Source organism: Macaca nemestrina, chromosome 17, assembly GCF_043159975.1.
Source record: "Macaca nemestrina isolate mMacNem1 chromosome 17, mMacNem.hap1, whole genome shotgun sequence".
In the NCBI taxonomy this organism is placed as follows: Eukaryota; Metazoa; Chordata; class Mammalia; order Primates; family Cercopithecidae; genus Macaca; species Macaca nemestrina.
Window position 1 is genome coordinate 16,837,420 of NC_092141.1, and position 15,194 is coordinate 16,852,613.

The 15,194-nt window shown below is 41.9% G+C and overlaps 1 protein-coding gene across 2 annotated transcripts in view; it reads right to left on the reverse strand.

Moving 5' to 3' along the window:
- LOC105491086 (tetratricopeptide repeat domain 19) overlaps positions 1-15,097 on the reverse strand; it is a 30,397-nt gene extending 15,300 nt beyond the window's left edge. The window contains exons 1-7 of one of the 2 annotated variants that reach the window (XM_024795842.2): positions 14,881-15,079; positions 14,665-14,795; positions 12,913-13,023; positions 12,107-12,145; positions 11,050-11,106; positions 10,674-10,735; positions 8,360-8,454 (exon numbers count right to left, since the gene is read on the reverse strand). In XM_024795842.2, the coding sequence (XP_024651610.2) occupies positions 8,360-8,454; positions 10,674-10,735; positions 11,050-11,106; positions 12,107-12,145; positions 12,913-13,023; positions 14,665-14,795; positions 14,881-15,064 (679 nt within the window). In that variant the 5' untranslated portion in view covers positions 15,065-15,079. Of the gene's footprint in view, positions 1-8,359; positions 8,455-10,673; positions 10,736-11,049; positions 11,107-12,106; positions 12,146-12,912; positions 13,024-14,664; positions 14,796-14,880 lie in introns of both variants that reach the window. The other variant, XM_011757235.3, reaches the window with a different exon arrangement.
- Between the last annotated feature and the right edge of the window lie 97 nt (positions 15,098-15,194).

Consider the following 15,194-nt stretch of genomic DNA (forward strand, 5'->3'; position numbering starts at 1 on the left):
TCCTATATTGAAATTAAGAAAATGGAAGAAATACATGAGTAATCAAGAAGGAAGAAAAAAATCTGTCAGAGAATTAACTCAGGAGTTCTGGTCCATCTGGCATGATAGACTCTACAACTTTCAAGGAACAGACCATTCCAATGCAATATCATACACTTATTTCAGAATAGAAAATAAAGCATCCCAATTCATTTTATCACATTAATACAATCCTGCAATAACAAATAATACAAATACAATAGTACAAACAATACAATAAGAAATTTACTGTGGATCTCATAAGAAACACAAAAGTTACATATCAGCATTAAATATTATCCAGCACTACACAGGTACTAAGCAATTAACCTACAAGCAAGCCTGGTCTGCTCTAGATATATAATAGTAATAAATCTAGTCACATAGTTTGGTACCAAATTGGATATAAGACTAAGTTGCCTATTACTACTATTTCTTGATGGTACGCCAATGAACTAATTTTATAAAGGGTGGGGAAAGGAGACAGTAGTATAACTCTCTGGAAGGAAACAATTACAGCTTGAGTATTCCTTATCTGAAATGTTTAGGACCAAAGGTGTTTCAAATTTCAGATTTTTTGAGTTTGGAATATTTGCTTTGGATACTGCCAGCATCCCAAAACCAAAAACCCAAATCCAAATGCTCCAATGAGTACTTTCTTTGTACATCATGTTGGCACTCAGAAAGCTTCAGTTTTGGGGGATGCTCCACCTGTACCATCATTTCTGGAATGTATGATTATAAATCTGGAATTAGCGTGAATATCAACTGAAAAGCAAAGAGTTCAGTCAAGGAGTCAGTTAGAATCAAATTTAATAAATAGCTGCCATTTATATGAAGAAAACTATAATATAAGCAGGAGCTATAGAATGTTCCTCAGTGAGACGGCTCACTATTACAAAGATTTTCCTTTGCTAGCAGAGCAGCTGGTTTGTCCCAGTATCCGTTCTTTTCTCACATGACTCACATCCTCAGGAAAAGATACTGATGAGTTTTAGCCAATCATGATAATCCATTTTTCTTCCCAAGGACTGGGTTAGAAATGGCATGTAACCCAATTCTAACCAATAAGAAGTAAGGATAAATCTACTTGGAGACTTCTAGGAAAGATTACCTTGATCCTATGAGAAACATCAAAGAAGTCTCCTTTTCCTCTGGACACTGTCATTTCTGGATGAGATTCCTGGGAATTGCTAGTTTCACGTTTCAACCACCAGGGGAGCATGGGAAAAAAATACATGAGTGAGGATGGAAAGAGCCTGTTCCGTCACGATTTCAATGAATCACATTATCAACTAACTCAACAGCCTGCTCCCTGTCACTGAACTGCCAGTTACTTGACATAAATGTCCTTACTGTTAAACCTAATTTAGCTGAAATTTCTGCTCTTTGCAGTCAAAGATATGCTAACTTATTCAGATGGCAATCTCCTCAGACTAATTTGTAAATATAATGCAAATCTGATAATTCAGTTTCAAGGCACTTTAGGAATTTGAAAAAATGATTCTAAAATTCATGTGAAAACAGTGAAATGTGGGAAGGAATTCTGCAAAGGAAGCATGTGTCAACTGTCCTACCATATAACTAAATATATAATTCAAACAATGTATACTGTTATAAAACTCATCAGATAAATACATCAGAATGGAAAACCCCAAAAGAAACCCAAGTATATACTAATTAGTACATATAGATTGATTACTATCTGTAAGAAAACAGTCACCAGCTTCACACCAAAATAAATTCCAGATATATTAAAAAGTTAAATTAAAAATGTTTAGAAATACAAGGAGAAAAATAGAAAATTATCAGGAAAGATAAGTGAGGATGCATACGATTTCAAAGCTTGAAAAATACTTCTAAGCATTAAGCTCCAGAAGAGCAGGGACTTTTACCTTACTTGCTGCTATTCAAATCCTAGAATACCTGGCACAGAACAGCTACTCAGTATGTATTAAAGACGAATAAAAGCAAAGGAAATTAGAAATGAATTCTGATCTAATTCTGAAAAGATTACTCGTGCAAGTAATAAAAATGCCCTAAAATGAATACATATTACGATTCATTTATATAATTTTCATTTGTTTTGAGACAGGGTCTCTCTCCACTGCCTGTGCTAAAGGACAGTGGCACTATGATAGCTCACTGCAGCCTCAACCTCTTGGGCTCAAGTTATCCTCCTGCCTCAGTCTGCTAAGTAGCTGGGACCACAGGCATGTGCCACCGTGCCCAGGCAATTTTTTTATTTTTTGAAGAGACAGGATCTCACCATGTTGCCCAGTCTGGTCTCAAACTCCTGGGCTCAAGCGATCCTCCCACCTTGGCCTCCCAAAGTGTTGGGATTACAGGCATGAGTCACTGCACCCAGCCTATTTAAATTTTTAAAAGCAATATGCAAAAATTAAATGACACCTTCTTAAGGGACACAGAGTAAAACTAAAGAAAAGCAAATGGGCCGGGCATGGTGGCTCATACCTGTAATCCCAGCACTTTGGGAGGCTGAGGCAGACAGATCACCTGAGGTCGGCAGTTTGAGACCAGCCTGACCAACATGGAGAAACCCCACCTCTACTAAAAATACAAAATTAGCCAGGCGTGGTGGCACATGCCTGTAGTCCCAGCTACTCGGGAGGCTGAGGCAGGAGAATCACTTGAACCTGGGAGGTGGAGGTTGCGGTGAGCCGAGATCGCGCCATTGAATGATAGTGACAAGATTAAGGAGAGTATTATCTCAGGTAGGAAGAGCTCCAAAGGTACTGGTAATGCTGGGTCCCTTGTCTATACTCACAATCATCTTCTGCCTACGCCCACCCACCCCCGCCCCAAGACAAGGTCTTGCTCTGTCACCCAGGCTGGAGCACAGTGGTGGGACCTCAGCTCACTGCAACCTCCACCTCCCAGGCTCAAGAGATTCTCACCTCAGCCTCCCGAGTAGCTGGGACTACAGGTGTGCAACACCACGCCCAGATAATTTTTGTAAACATGGGGTTTTGCCACATTGCCAGGGCTGGTCTTGAATACCTGACCTCAAGTGATCCTCCCACCTTGGCCTCCCAAAGTGCTGGGATTACAGGCAAGAGCCACTGTGCCTGGCCAATTCTCATAATTCTTTATACAAATGTTAATTTCACATTCCCTTTTTATTAGAAAAAAAAAACCACTCTATAAACACAAATCAGGAGGAAAACCCAAGAGACAAAGGATTAATGTTTTTACAATAAAGCTCCAATGAAAGATAAACCTCTCAGCACCCTAAGACATGGTGAGAAAAAAAAGATAAACCTCACTGTTTATCAAAGAAATGCTAGATAATGCATCAAGGCCATATCATCAAGCTAACAAAGATTATAAAAATTAATGAGTTTTGGGAAGGAGGACATAGCCTTATCACAATAATAAAAACCACTAACAAACTCTTTTTGAGCAGCTACAATGTATTATTCTAAGTACTTTTTATGTATTAACTCATTCCACCTTCCTAAAGGTCCTATGCATATTACTCTTAATCCCATACTGAAGAAAAAGCACACAGGGATTAAGTAATTTGACTAAAGTCACAAAGCACATAAATAGCCAGACCAAGAAATGTAAATTAACACAGTCCTTTCAATGGCAATTTGGCAATAGTCATCAACAACCTTAAAATGTGCTACTCTTGACTTGGAAATCTCAGTGCTAAGAAGCCACTTAAAAAAAACAGGTTTTGACACCATCTTGATGCCCAATAACAGATTTACTATTCTGAACTGAACACATACATTCCTCTCCACGCCTTCCCCAAATACCACTAAAATGAAAGTTACAGGATGAAAAAGATATAACATGGCTGGGCGTGGTGGCTCACGCCTGTAATCCCAACACTTTGGGAGGCTGAGGCGGGCGGATCGCCTGAAGTCAGGAGTTCCAGACCAGGCCAGCCAACATGGTGAAACCCCATCTCTACTAAAAATACAAAATTAGCCAGGCGTGGTAGCTCATGCCTGTAATCCCAGCTACTCAGGAGGCAGAGGCATGAGAATTGCTTAAACCCAGGAGGCGGAGCTTGCAGTGAGCCAAAATCGAGCCACTGCACTCCAGCCTGGGCGACAGAGTGAGACCCCGTCTCAACGAAAACAAACAAAAAAGGAAGATGAAGACTGAATGCCTATGGCCAGCCATGCCAATGAAAAGTGAGCCAACATGAACTCTAGAACACTGGGAAAGCTTATGAATTGAAGAAAGCAAATAATATATAAAAGTGAAGAATCTGACATATACATAACAAACGGAGCCACAAAAAAACCTAGTTAACTTCAGAGGAAGCAAAATGTACACAAAAGGAAATGTAATTGTGTAATCATGTTACTTGGCTCAGCAGCTAACACTATTCATACACTCATAGACACAAGCAGAAATTGCACTAAATATTCACTTTCCCATAAATCAACAGATTCTGAAAATAATGAATTAGGAAATAGCAATTTATATTACTGAGAAATGTGAAGGTAAATACCAGAGGAAGCTGGTTTAAGAGCTGAAAACAGGGGCCGGGCGCTGTGGCTCATGCCTGTAATCCCAGCACTTTGGGAGGCCGAGGCGGGCGGATCACGAGGTCAGGAGATCACTGGCTAACATGGTGAAACCCCGTCTCTACTAAAAATACAAAAATAGCCGGGCGTGGTGGCGGGCGCCTGTAGTCCCAGCTACTCGGGAGGCCGAGACATGAGAATCACTTGAACTCGGGAGGCAGTGGTTGCAGTGAGCCGAGATTGCACCATTGCACTCCTGGTGAAAGAGCGAGACTCCATCTCAAAAAAATAAAATAAAACAAAACAATAAAAAAAACAGATGGGGTGGGGTGAGGTAGCAAGAAAATGCTCTCTTAAATTAAGCTTTGTACTATTAATATTATTTGACTTTTTATACTAATAGATAACATTGGAAATTAAAAAGAAAAATATAAATTTGTGCAAAATTATAGAATACTCAGAGAAACACAAATAAAATATAAATTCCCTATAAACCTACCAACCAAAGAGAATCACTGCCTATATTTTGATATCTATCATTAAGCCTTTGTTCCATTCCTATCATTAGTCTACATACTAACTATACTGTTTTGTAACCAAAGTTTTCACTTAATTTTTTATGGGCATTTCCTCAGTAAGTATATATATATTTACAACATAGGTAACAAAATAATTACCCTAGAGCAAGGTTTTATGTAAGTAATGTAATTTTACGTAATTAAGTAATGCTCTCCTGGGATAGAGATAGTTGTGTCAATAAAAAGCACATAAATTTGATAATGGATTTGCTTTGTGCAAAACTGAATAAGTAGGAATTTATTTCTTTTCCAGAAAAAATAAGATGAAGAATCATGTAACACATTTTCTATACGGCACACCTAGTAAAATGTAAAAATAATATTTATAATAGAGATTAGTTTGCTCTATCCAACAAGAATTCCTTTGCCTGGGGAAAAAAAAAAGTGTTTTCACAATATGTTACTAAATTTTTAAAACTCAGGTTACAAAGTGGGATATACAGTATCATCCCAAATTTATGTCTTAAAATGTAACCTGAAAAGCCGTAGGAAAAACAGTAGCTTTTTCTTAGTAGTATGATTATAGATGATCTTTACTTCTTAGTGCTTTTCTCAGTTTTCTTCAGTGTTTACTGGAATTACTTTTTGAGTCAGGAATACAGCTTTACACTCCTAAGAAACCATAGAAAGATAGCAAAGGTGTAAATAGTTCAGAAGTGACTTACTTGACAGCTAGACTTGTTTTTACACCTCTTGTGGATTTCCTCAAAGCACTTCCACACTGCACTGAAACTGGATTTACTTGTTGGTCTTTCTTGGGTCTTTTGTTCTTTCATTCAGTAATTATTGAGCCTCTATTATGTGCCAGGCACTGTTCTAGGCACCGAGGATTTAGCAGTGAGCATAAAGGATGAAGTCTCTATCCTTCTTTGATAAGGAAGACAAAGACTAAAAATTTTTAAACAAAAACATACTTTTAGTAGAGAAACAAACACAAGCACACAACACACACACCTCTACTTTCAAGTGTGATGAAGAAAAATAAAGGAAGGAGGAGTAGAGCAATAGTAAGGTGGGAAGAGATGATAATTTTAGTGAGGAGAGGACTCTGAGGAAGTGCTATTTGAGCAGAGACCTGAGTGAAGTACGGGAGTTGGCCAGGAAAAGGTAAGAGAGAACAGTCTAGGTAGAGGGAATATCAAGCAAAGTGGCCTTGAGGCGGCACTGAACTTGGAATGTGCCAGAATAAGACCAGTGTGGTGAGACTGGAACAAGCGAGGGGAGAGCAGCAGATGGCGTGGAAGAGGTGGGTGGGCCCAGGTCATAAGCACCTTACAGGTCCACGCAGGGATTCTAAATTTATTCTAAAGGTGATACAAAGGTACTGAGGTCTTGAAACAGTGATGGCCTGGACCAAAGCAGTAGGGTAATGGGATGAGATGCGGTCAGTATGGATATATTTTGATGGCTGATCCAATATAACTTGCTGATGGATTAGATCCGAGGAATGAGGAAGAAATCATGGACAATTCTTAGGTTCTTGGCCAAAGCAACTAAATGAGTAGTGTGCCATTTACAAATCTGGGGCTGACTGGTGAAGAAACAAGTTGTGAGCGGCAAAACTGAAAAGATCTATTTTGGACATGGGAAGTATGAGATGACCATTAGACTTCAAGTCAAGATGTCGGGTAGGCAATCATAATCATAAGTCTGCCATTTAGGGGCAAGTTGGGGCTGAAGGTGTAAATGTAATATTTAAAAGTATGGAACTAAAAGATATCTCCTAGGTGTAGGGGCAGAGAGAAAAGAGAATAGGACTGAAAACAGCCCTAAAGCCTGCCAACATTAAGAGGTAGGGAAGTCTGTTCACCTCACTGGATAGACCACTGAGGCATCCCAGAAGCCAAGTGAAAGTATTTTCAGTAGGAGACAGTGACCCCCTAAGTTAAAGCTGCTGATGAGTAAATTAAGGATTGACAAGTAACCATTGGATTTGGTGAGTTTGATAAAGGTAGCTTCAGTGGAGTGATGAAAACAAAAAAATTGGTGTACAGTGATCCCTCCTAATCCACAGTTTTCTGGGGTTTCAGTTATCTGCAGTCAACCATGGTCTGAAAAATATTAAATGAAAAATTCCAGAAATAATCCATAAGTTTTTAAATTGCATGCTATTCTGGGTAGCATGATGAAATCTTGCCCTGTCACACTCCATCCTGCAAAGGACGTGAATCACCTCTTTGTCCAGTGTACCCAAGTTGTATACGGCACCTGGCCTCAATCACTTAGCAGCAGTCTCAGTTATCAGATCAACCCACAGTGTCGCAGTACTTGTGCTCAAGCAATTCATATTTTACATAATGGCCCCAAAGTGTAAGAGTAGTGATACTGGCAATTTGGATATGACAAAGAGAAGTCATAAAGTGCTTCCTTTTAAGGAAAAGGTGAAAGTTCTCAATAAGAAAAAAAACAAAACTGTATGCTGAGGTTGATAAGATCTACAATAAGAATGAATCTTCTGTCTGTGATACTGTTAACAGTATATAGTTATAATTGTTCTATAAGTTATTGTTGTTAATCTCTTACTGTGCCTAACTTATAAATTAAACTTTATCATAGGTACATATGTATAAGAAAAAAGCACAGTGTATTAGAATTCTTTTCAGGCATCTGCTGGGGGTCTTGGAACATATTCCCCATGGATAATAGGGGACTACTGTCTGTTCAAGAGAGAGTTAGAAGACAATTAGGTACAGAAGAGTTGACTGCTGTATCCCTACCATCTTGATAGCTCTTGGTATAGAGTAGGTATTGAATAAATGTCAAATCTGAAAATTTTCAATACCTCAACCCAAATTAAGAAACCCAAAATGGTGGGGAGCTAGAGAACTTCCTGCTCATCCAGTTCTATTCCTAGTCTCTAGAATGAGTGAGGATGAATTGCAAAAACATGAGCTTTTTTTCTCTTCTTTCTTAATTTGCTGCATATCTAGGGCTAAAATGTAATAAGCATTTTGATTGGTAGCTGAACTAAGAGATAATAAAGAAAGACCTTCTTCTTCTGCTCCCCGATTTTCCATAAGTTATATGTAACTAAAAGTTAACAGATAAATTATGAACATGTCACCAAGGGGGTAAAAAAAAAAAACCACCAAAACAGCAAATATTTTAAACAAAACATCTTATTCCAAAACTTCTGCTGATACCTTAAAGATAGGTAACTTTCCCTCTTCCCAATTTAGATCTCTTTCCATTTCTCAAAGTGTAAAGTAAAGCCTTTTGTGGAGAAAAGTGATGCCCAGATAATGGGTTTCCTACCTGACACAATGTCTTCTGCTAATTCCTTTTCTCTTTCAATTTTTTCCTCTAGAGTTGAAATGCAGAATTCATAGCCAGCAATAGCAAATTCCTGTCTGTAAAGCAAAATCAATAATCAGCCATTTACCTTTTCTTCTTTTTTTTTTTTTTTTTTTTGCCGTTGAGATGCAGTTTCGCTCTTGTTGCCCAGGCTGGAGTGCAATGGCGCGACCTCGGCTCAGAGCAACCTCCACCTCCCGGGTTCAAGCGATTCTCCTGCCTCAGCTCTCAAGTAGCTGGGATTCCAGGTGTCTGCCACCATGCCCAGCTAATTTTTCTATTTTTAGTAAAGACAGAGTTTCTCCATGTTGGTCAGTCAGGCTGGTCTCGAACTCCTGACCTTAGGTGATCCACCTGCCTCGGCCTCCCAAAGTGGTGGGATTACAGGCGTGAGCCACCACACCCGGCCCATTTACCTTTTCATAAATTCCTTTTTTATCTTCATTTTTGCAGCTCAGTTTAAACATTATCAGTAAAGGAAGTGTAAAATGGGAAGAGGGAACTTTGTTTAAAGTCTAAGGAGTGTCAAATCTGCCATTTCTCAAAGTAGTTAAAAGTCATCCATTTAATATAACTTAAGACACAAAAAGCTAGGAATGCTGCCCTAATTTTAATAACTGACATAGCCAGCGGTCTTCATCATCTCCCACTAACAGATGGTCTCCAGTGAATCAGTTTCTCCATGTGCGAAAGTCTTACCTCTGTTCAAACTAATACTACCCTGAACAGAGGTTCAGGCCACCCTGCAGTGAGGATTCCAACTGTTGACCTCATACAGCTTCTCAGGAGCTTTAGTCATTTTATATTTATTTCAAGCTGTAGGTCTCTGATAAAAGTTTCTTTTGCAGAAATGGAACTCCTAGCTGTGGCAACAGAAGTCGTTTAACCCAACTCTGTAGCCCTGGACCCTCAATCAATTGGAGAGGGTTCAGTTAACCCAAGCAGGCTGGTTGACTGCTGCTTTTTACAGAGATGCAGAGGAAATGTGACAGAAATCCCTTCTCCATTTAGGAACTCAGTTTTGGTTCTTGTTCTTCGGTTTTGGCTCTAGTTTCTTACAGAAGTGGCACTAAAAGTTCATCTTTTCTCTAGTGCTTTGCCAGGGGAGAACTTACGACCCTACTGTTCTGCTCTGTTCTCAGAAGAACAGAAGCATCCCCTTCCTTCCCTAGACTCAAAACTTGGCAAGAGGGCCCTCTCCAGCCATAACACAGGGCAAGTGGATGCTGCCCACAAGATGCTCCCAGTCAGAGCAAGAGGTCCACAAACAATTCCCCTCCTAACTTATATCAGCCTTTCGAAGCCTCAGATCTGGCCATCTCTTTTCTAGTCTCATGCTTGTCTTAATAAAACAAAATAAAAAGTACAGTATACCATGTAACTTAGAGGCTAATTGTTACTAGCTTTCACGTCTATAAGACTATGAATTTGTCTTATTCAACAACGTTTATTAGCTCCGGGCTTCTTCTTACCCTAGGAGTTCATACCCAATCAAGAACTAGGCATGTTTGTTACAATTCCAAGGAAGACTGACGAAGCTGCAGTGTTCTCTGGCATAGGCCAAGCTCAAAGCTCCTCAAAAGACATGAAGTCAAAGGCTCTAGGAAGCTCTAGCCTATCTAGTGTCCAATCAAAATGCAAGGAGACTCTGCAGGTCCTGATGAGAACAAAGGAGCTGGTGAGTAGGACAGCAGGGACCAGTACCAGGGCCTGGTCTCGGTAAGCACCCTTTCTACAGCATCAGGCTCCGTGTCACTCCAAACCTCTAGCACCAACTTCTGCACCACTAAAACCCTAAGTGAAGCTAGTCTTAGGTGTCTCCCTAAATTCACCCCAAATACAACTCCCTAGAGGAGTTCTCTGCTTACATCCTAGATGCTTCATCTTTGAACTCTATCTATACCAGCAAAATGGCTTCTTCAGAGTATTAATATATTATCCCCAGCAGCTTTCACACTGCTCTTTCCTCTTCTAAAAAAGTTAAACTAAAGTTTTAACTCTAACTTCCCTTCCCACTTCAAGCAGCAACAGAAAACTTAGTTAGCTTTGTCACAGGGCAGCCAGAGATGCTGTGTGCCCCACTAGGCAGGCTACTGGAAACAGGAGGGGCAAACTGGAAAAGACTGACAATTCCAAAGATGAGGGACAGAACACTTTTTGAGTGTGGCACCCAATTTCTGGGAGACCCAGATGACCAGCAGGCAATGAATATTATGTAACATCCCAGAGTCAAACTTTTCTGCCCACAGTCCTACTCCCTGGCTGCCGTACTTACCTATTCTGCGCAGCATAGATACTAGCCAGCTTTAGGGAAATTTCAATTATGGCATTGTCCTCCTGTGAGAGAAAGAGAATGAAGGGAATTCATAACAAGTCAAATATTCTCATGGATTATTTCAGATCAACTTCCAGACTGACGGTGGCCTCAAAGCCACAGTCTTTATTCTTTTAGAGTGATTAGCCAACTGTGAATTCCTTGGCGAACATGCTGTTGCATTTAGAGAAAGAACGCCTATTTGTATACAGATCTCAGAAGGGAAACTCCACCTTTCCTGACCAAAGCGTATGGTGGGGCTAGCAGGAGTTTTCAGCAGACAAGACTGTTCTGAAAACTGCTTCAGGGAGGGGCCAATACTAGGCAATGTCCTTACCTGCTTCATGCCCCCTCCAAGGAGGTAACTCATTGTTGCTTTAAAAAGTTGTTCAGCCTAAAAGCATAAGAAAAAGATTTTTCTTTTAATTGGGACCCATTATATATATATGGCCCCGGATTCTAAGTACCAATCTGATGTATCATTCCTTGTAAAGCCCATATACTCACACACATGCACACTCACACACAGAAAAGTACCCTTTTGAAAGGAAAACAGATCAAAATATCAGGACCCCCAGCATCCTCTATGTACCTTAAACTACTCTCTGATGAGCAGAAAACAACCTCAGAGATTAACTTCTTATCCAAACCCACTGTGGCAGAGACTACAAACTGTCTCCTAATAGTCATTCTGCTTCTCCATCTTTTTGATTACAGAGTCCCCTCAATTTAGCCTGGGAAACATGGTGAAACCCCGTCTCTACAATAAATAAATAAATAAATAAATAAATAAATAAATAAGAAAATTAGCCAGGTGTTGTGGCACACACCTGGAGTCCCAGCTACTCAGGAGGCTGAGGTGGGAGGATCAACTGAGCCTGGGAGGTCAAGGTTGCAGTCGGCCGTGATCAAGCCACCACACTCCAACCTGGGCAACAGATCAAGACCTTATCTTAAAAAAAAACATTCAGTCAATTTTAGCAGCTTGGACACCCTGAAGTTAGATATGGTCATATGATAAAATTTAGGCGAAGGGATGCAGGCAAAAAGAACATGAACTTCTAAATCATATTTTATAAGGAAGCTGCTCACAGTCCATCTTCTCCCGCTTCCTGCAGGCTGGAGGTGAGGCAGTTCACCCAGGCAGATGAGGGCTTATCTTAGAAGGAACCTGGACTTCTGGATCAGAGAGCAAAGGTGCCTATGTCTATCTGCCTTCAGTCTTTAGCCTACCTCTGGACTAACACAATAAAGAGAAATACACTTGTATCTTGTTTGAGTCACTATATTCTGGGGTCTCTTTGTTATAGCAGCTTATCCTGTACCCTTACTATCACAGTACCCTTGAAGCTACTCCTTCACAAATCCAAGACATTGCAAAGTAATTTACTTACATTTTCAAGCTGACCCCGTATAAATGCTAAGTTGGCCATCTGAAAGCAAATTACAAATTGTTTTTCAGTTTAGAGTACTCTGTTCCTACTTATTTCAAAACTTTAAAATTCCCTTTTGCTTTCACCCTCAAAATTAAAAAAAGTTTAAAATGAAAAGCATGTCACCAATTAATCTGCTAGAAGCACAGAACAGCAATCATGTGAGAAGTAAATACTTGCACATACTTTGTTGTTAACAAACCAAATCTAGGTCCACTCATCATTAAAGAAACATGCTAATGATACTGGTTTCTTTTGGTCTGGAATCGAGAGGTCTTATGTCACCCCAAGGGTAAAAAAACTGAAGCCATGGCCGGGCATGGTGGCTCATGCCTTTAATCTCAGCACTTTGGGAGACCAAGGCAGGTGGATCACCTGAGGTCAGGGGTTTGAGACCAGCCTGGCCAATACGGTGAAACCTCATCTCTACTACAATACAAAAATTAGCCAGGCATAGTGATGCGTACCCGTAATCCCAGCTACTCGGGAGGGTGAGGCAAAAGAATCGTTTGAACTCATGAGGCGGAGGTTGCAGTGAGCCAAGATCGTGCCACTGCACTGCAGCCTGGGCAACAGAGCAAGGCTCCATCTCAAAACAAAACAAAACAAAACAAAAAAATAAAACTGAAGCCAAAAGAAAACTCATTGAAAAAGAAAAGGAGCTTTAGAACATCATGAAAGTCAGGAATATGAATCAGGAGAACTAATAACCCTTCCCTTCCATCCAACCTTCCTCATCAGTGGTTCAGACTGGTTATAAGAGTTACCAGATCATAAGTGTAAGTGATGGCCTTCTTGTTATCAGTCTGATAGGCGAGGCGAAGAGCGTCATGCAAAATTAACTCAGCCTCTTCTGGCTCATCTTTCATGATGCTCAACTGAAAAGGGAAGACAAAATAATAGAAAATGAAACATATAGTAGATGCATATGCTACCAGACAGAAGGGTATGCAACTACACATCCCAATGATAGAAGGAAGCAAACTCATTCATCAGACATTTACTGAATTCCTACTATGTACAAGGCATTGTCTATAGAGGTGACAGGGAGGTCAGTCTCCCTTGCAGCTAAGTGTGGCCATCTGATGAAGTTTTGGCCAAGAGACACAGGCAGAAGGAATGTGATCTTACAACATATTTTATAAGGAAGCTGCTTGTCCTCCATCCTCTTTCTAATTTCTTGCAGGCTGGAGGTGACCATACAGGACAAGTAAGCTTAATTACAACTAATGATAAGAGCTATAAAGATGACAGAAAGGAATGATAAGGGGTCTCCTCCAAATGGGACTTAGGGAAGCTTTCCAAGGAAGTGACAGCTAAACTGAGATAGGAAGGATGAGAATGAGTCAACCAAAGAAGGACCTGGGGAGAACAATGACTCAAACAGAGGGTAGAAAATGAGTGAAGTCCCTACAAGCTGAAGAGAATGGTTTTGGGGAAGAAATGCAAAGAAACAGATGTGAAGGGAGGATGGTGAGCTAGAGGATTACTGCCAAACGGGTGGGCAAGGTATGCTAGTTTAGATCATGTGGGGTGTTGCAAGCCATGGCAAGGAGTTTGTATTTTATCATAAATGCAGTGGGTAGCCATTCAGAGCTTTCAGGCAAGGAGATGATATGATCCAATTTACTTTTTTTTTTTTGGTCGCTTTGGTTTCTGCATGGAGAATAGATTGCAAGGGGACAGGAGGCTAGGAAAGACTATTGGAGCATAGGTGGTGGCAATGATGGTTTCCACTAGGGTGACAGCAAAGGAGATAGAGAAAAGGGGAAAGATTTGAGACATATTTTGCATTTGTTGGCAACAGGACTTGTTGCTGGACTGTAACTGCATTGGAAGGCAATGGTAACGTACCACAAGTTTTAAGAATGACTATGAGGTTTTTAGGCTGAAAAACTTATGGTAGTAAAGAGATGGTGAAAGCACATGTTGAGGAGGCATTAAAGATCGAGTTTAGTTTTGGGCATGTTAAATCTGAGAGGTAGGTAAAGTACCAAAGTGCAGATGGCATGTCAGGAGCACACTACAGTCTGGAAACACAAATTTGGACGTTGTTGGCATGAGATAACTTGGGGAGAAGGGGAGACAAGAAAATAGAAAAGCATGTGGAGAAAGGGAAGAATTCAGAAAGAGAACCGAATCGCATAACCAACACTAAGTTGACATTTTCAGGCCGCTATATACGTGCGAAATTGTGTCATTTCAGGTAGGCTGGTTAATTGATAAAACAACTACAAAACGTTCCTGGTATTTCGTTTGCATAAAAGCATGATGCCTGGGGCGCCATCTCCATTTGCACTTGACACTGCAGAGGTTTAACTGCAGGCCTTAGAGTCGGGAAAGCCTGGATGGATTCCAATCCCCTCTCTGATGACCCACCTCATTCTCGGCAATTTTACCCGCGGAGCCTCCATCCGCTCTTCGGCGAGGCGGAGAGAGCAATGCGCAGCGACAACGCCAAGACCCCGCTCACAAAGGCTACCGCGCTCGGCCGGGCGCAGGGCCCGGAGCCGCCTCACCTTGGCTCGCTTCAGCAGCTGGATGATCTCGGCCTCGGCTTCGTCCGCCCCGTCCTCGGCGGCGGCCCCGTCGGCTCCCTGCTGCTCCTCCTCCTCCTCTGCCGCAGCGGGCCTCGAGAACCAGGCGAGCGCTGCGAGAAGGGGCTCTGAGGTCATCGGGCCCGGCCCGCGCCCCTGTCCCCGCCCGGTCGGCCCCGCCCGGCCCGCGCCCCTCACCTGCCAGCAGCGGCAGCAGGCCTGGGCCCCGGCCGTGCGGCGCGACTCGGGATGGCGGCACCTGCACCTCGGGCCCCGGGCCTCCTGCCAGCCCAGGGAGCAGGCGCGCGGAGCAGCCCCGGTACCGCCGCCCCGCGGCCCGCAGGAGGCCTCGGCCCAGACTCCGGCTGAAGAGCCTGTACATGCTCCCGCCGCGTCCTCTGCGCACTGCAGGCCAGGCGCGATCCTGGTCCCCGCCCCCGCGGCGAGCGCCCTCTGGATTGGCCGGGCCCTAACGACTGAGCAGGACCTCCTTGCGTCCGCACGCGCGTCGA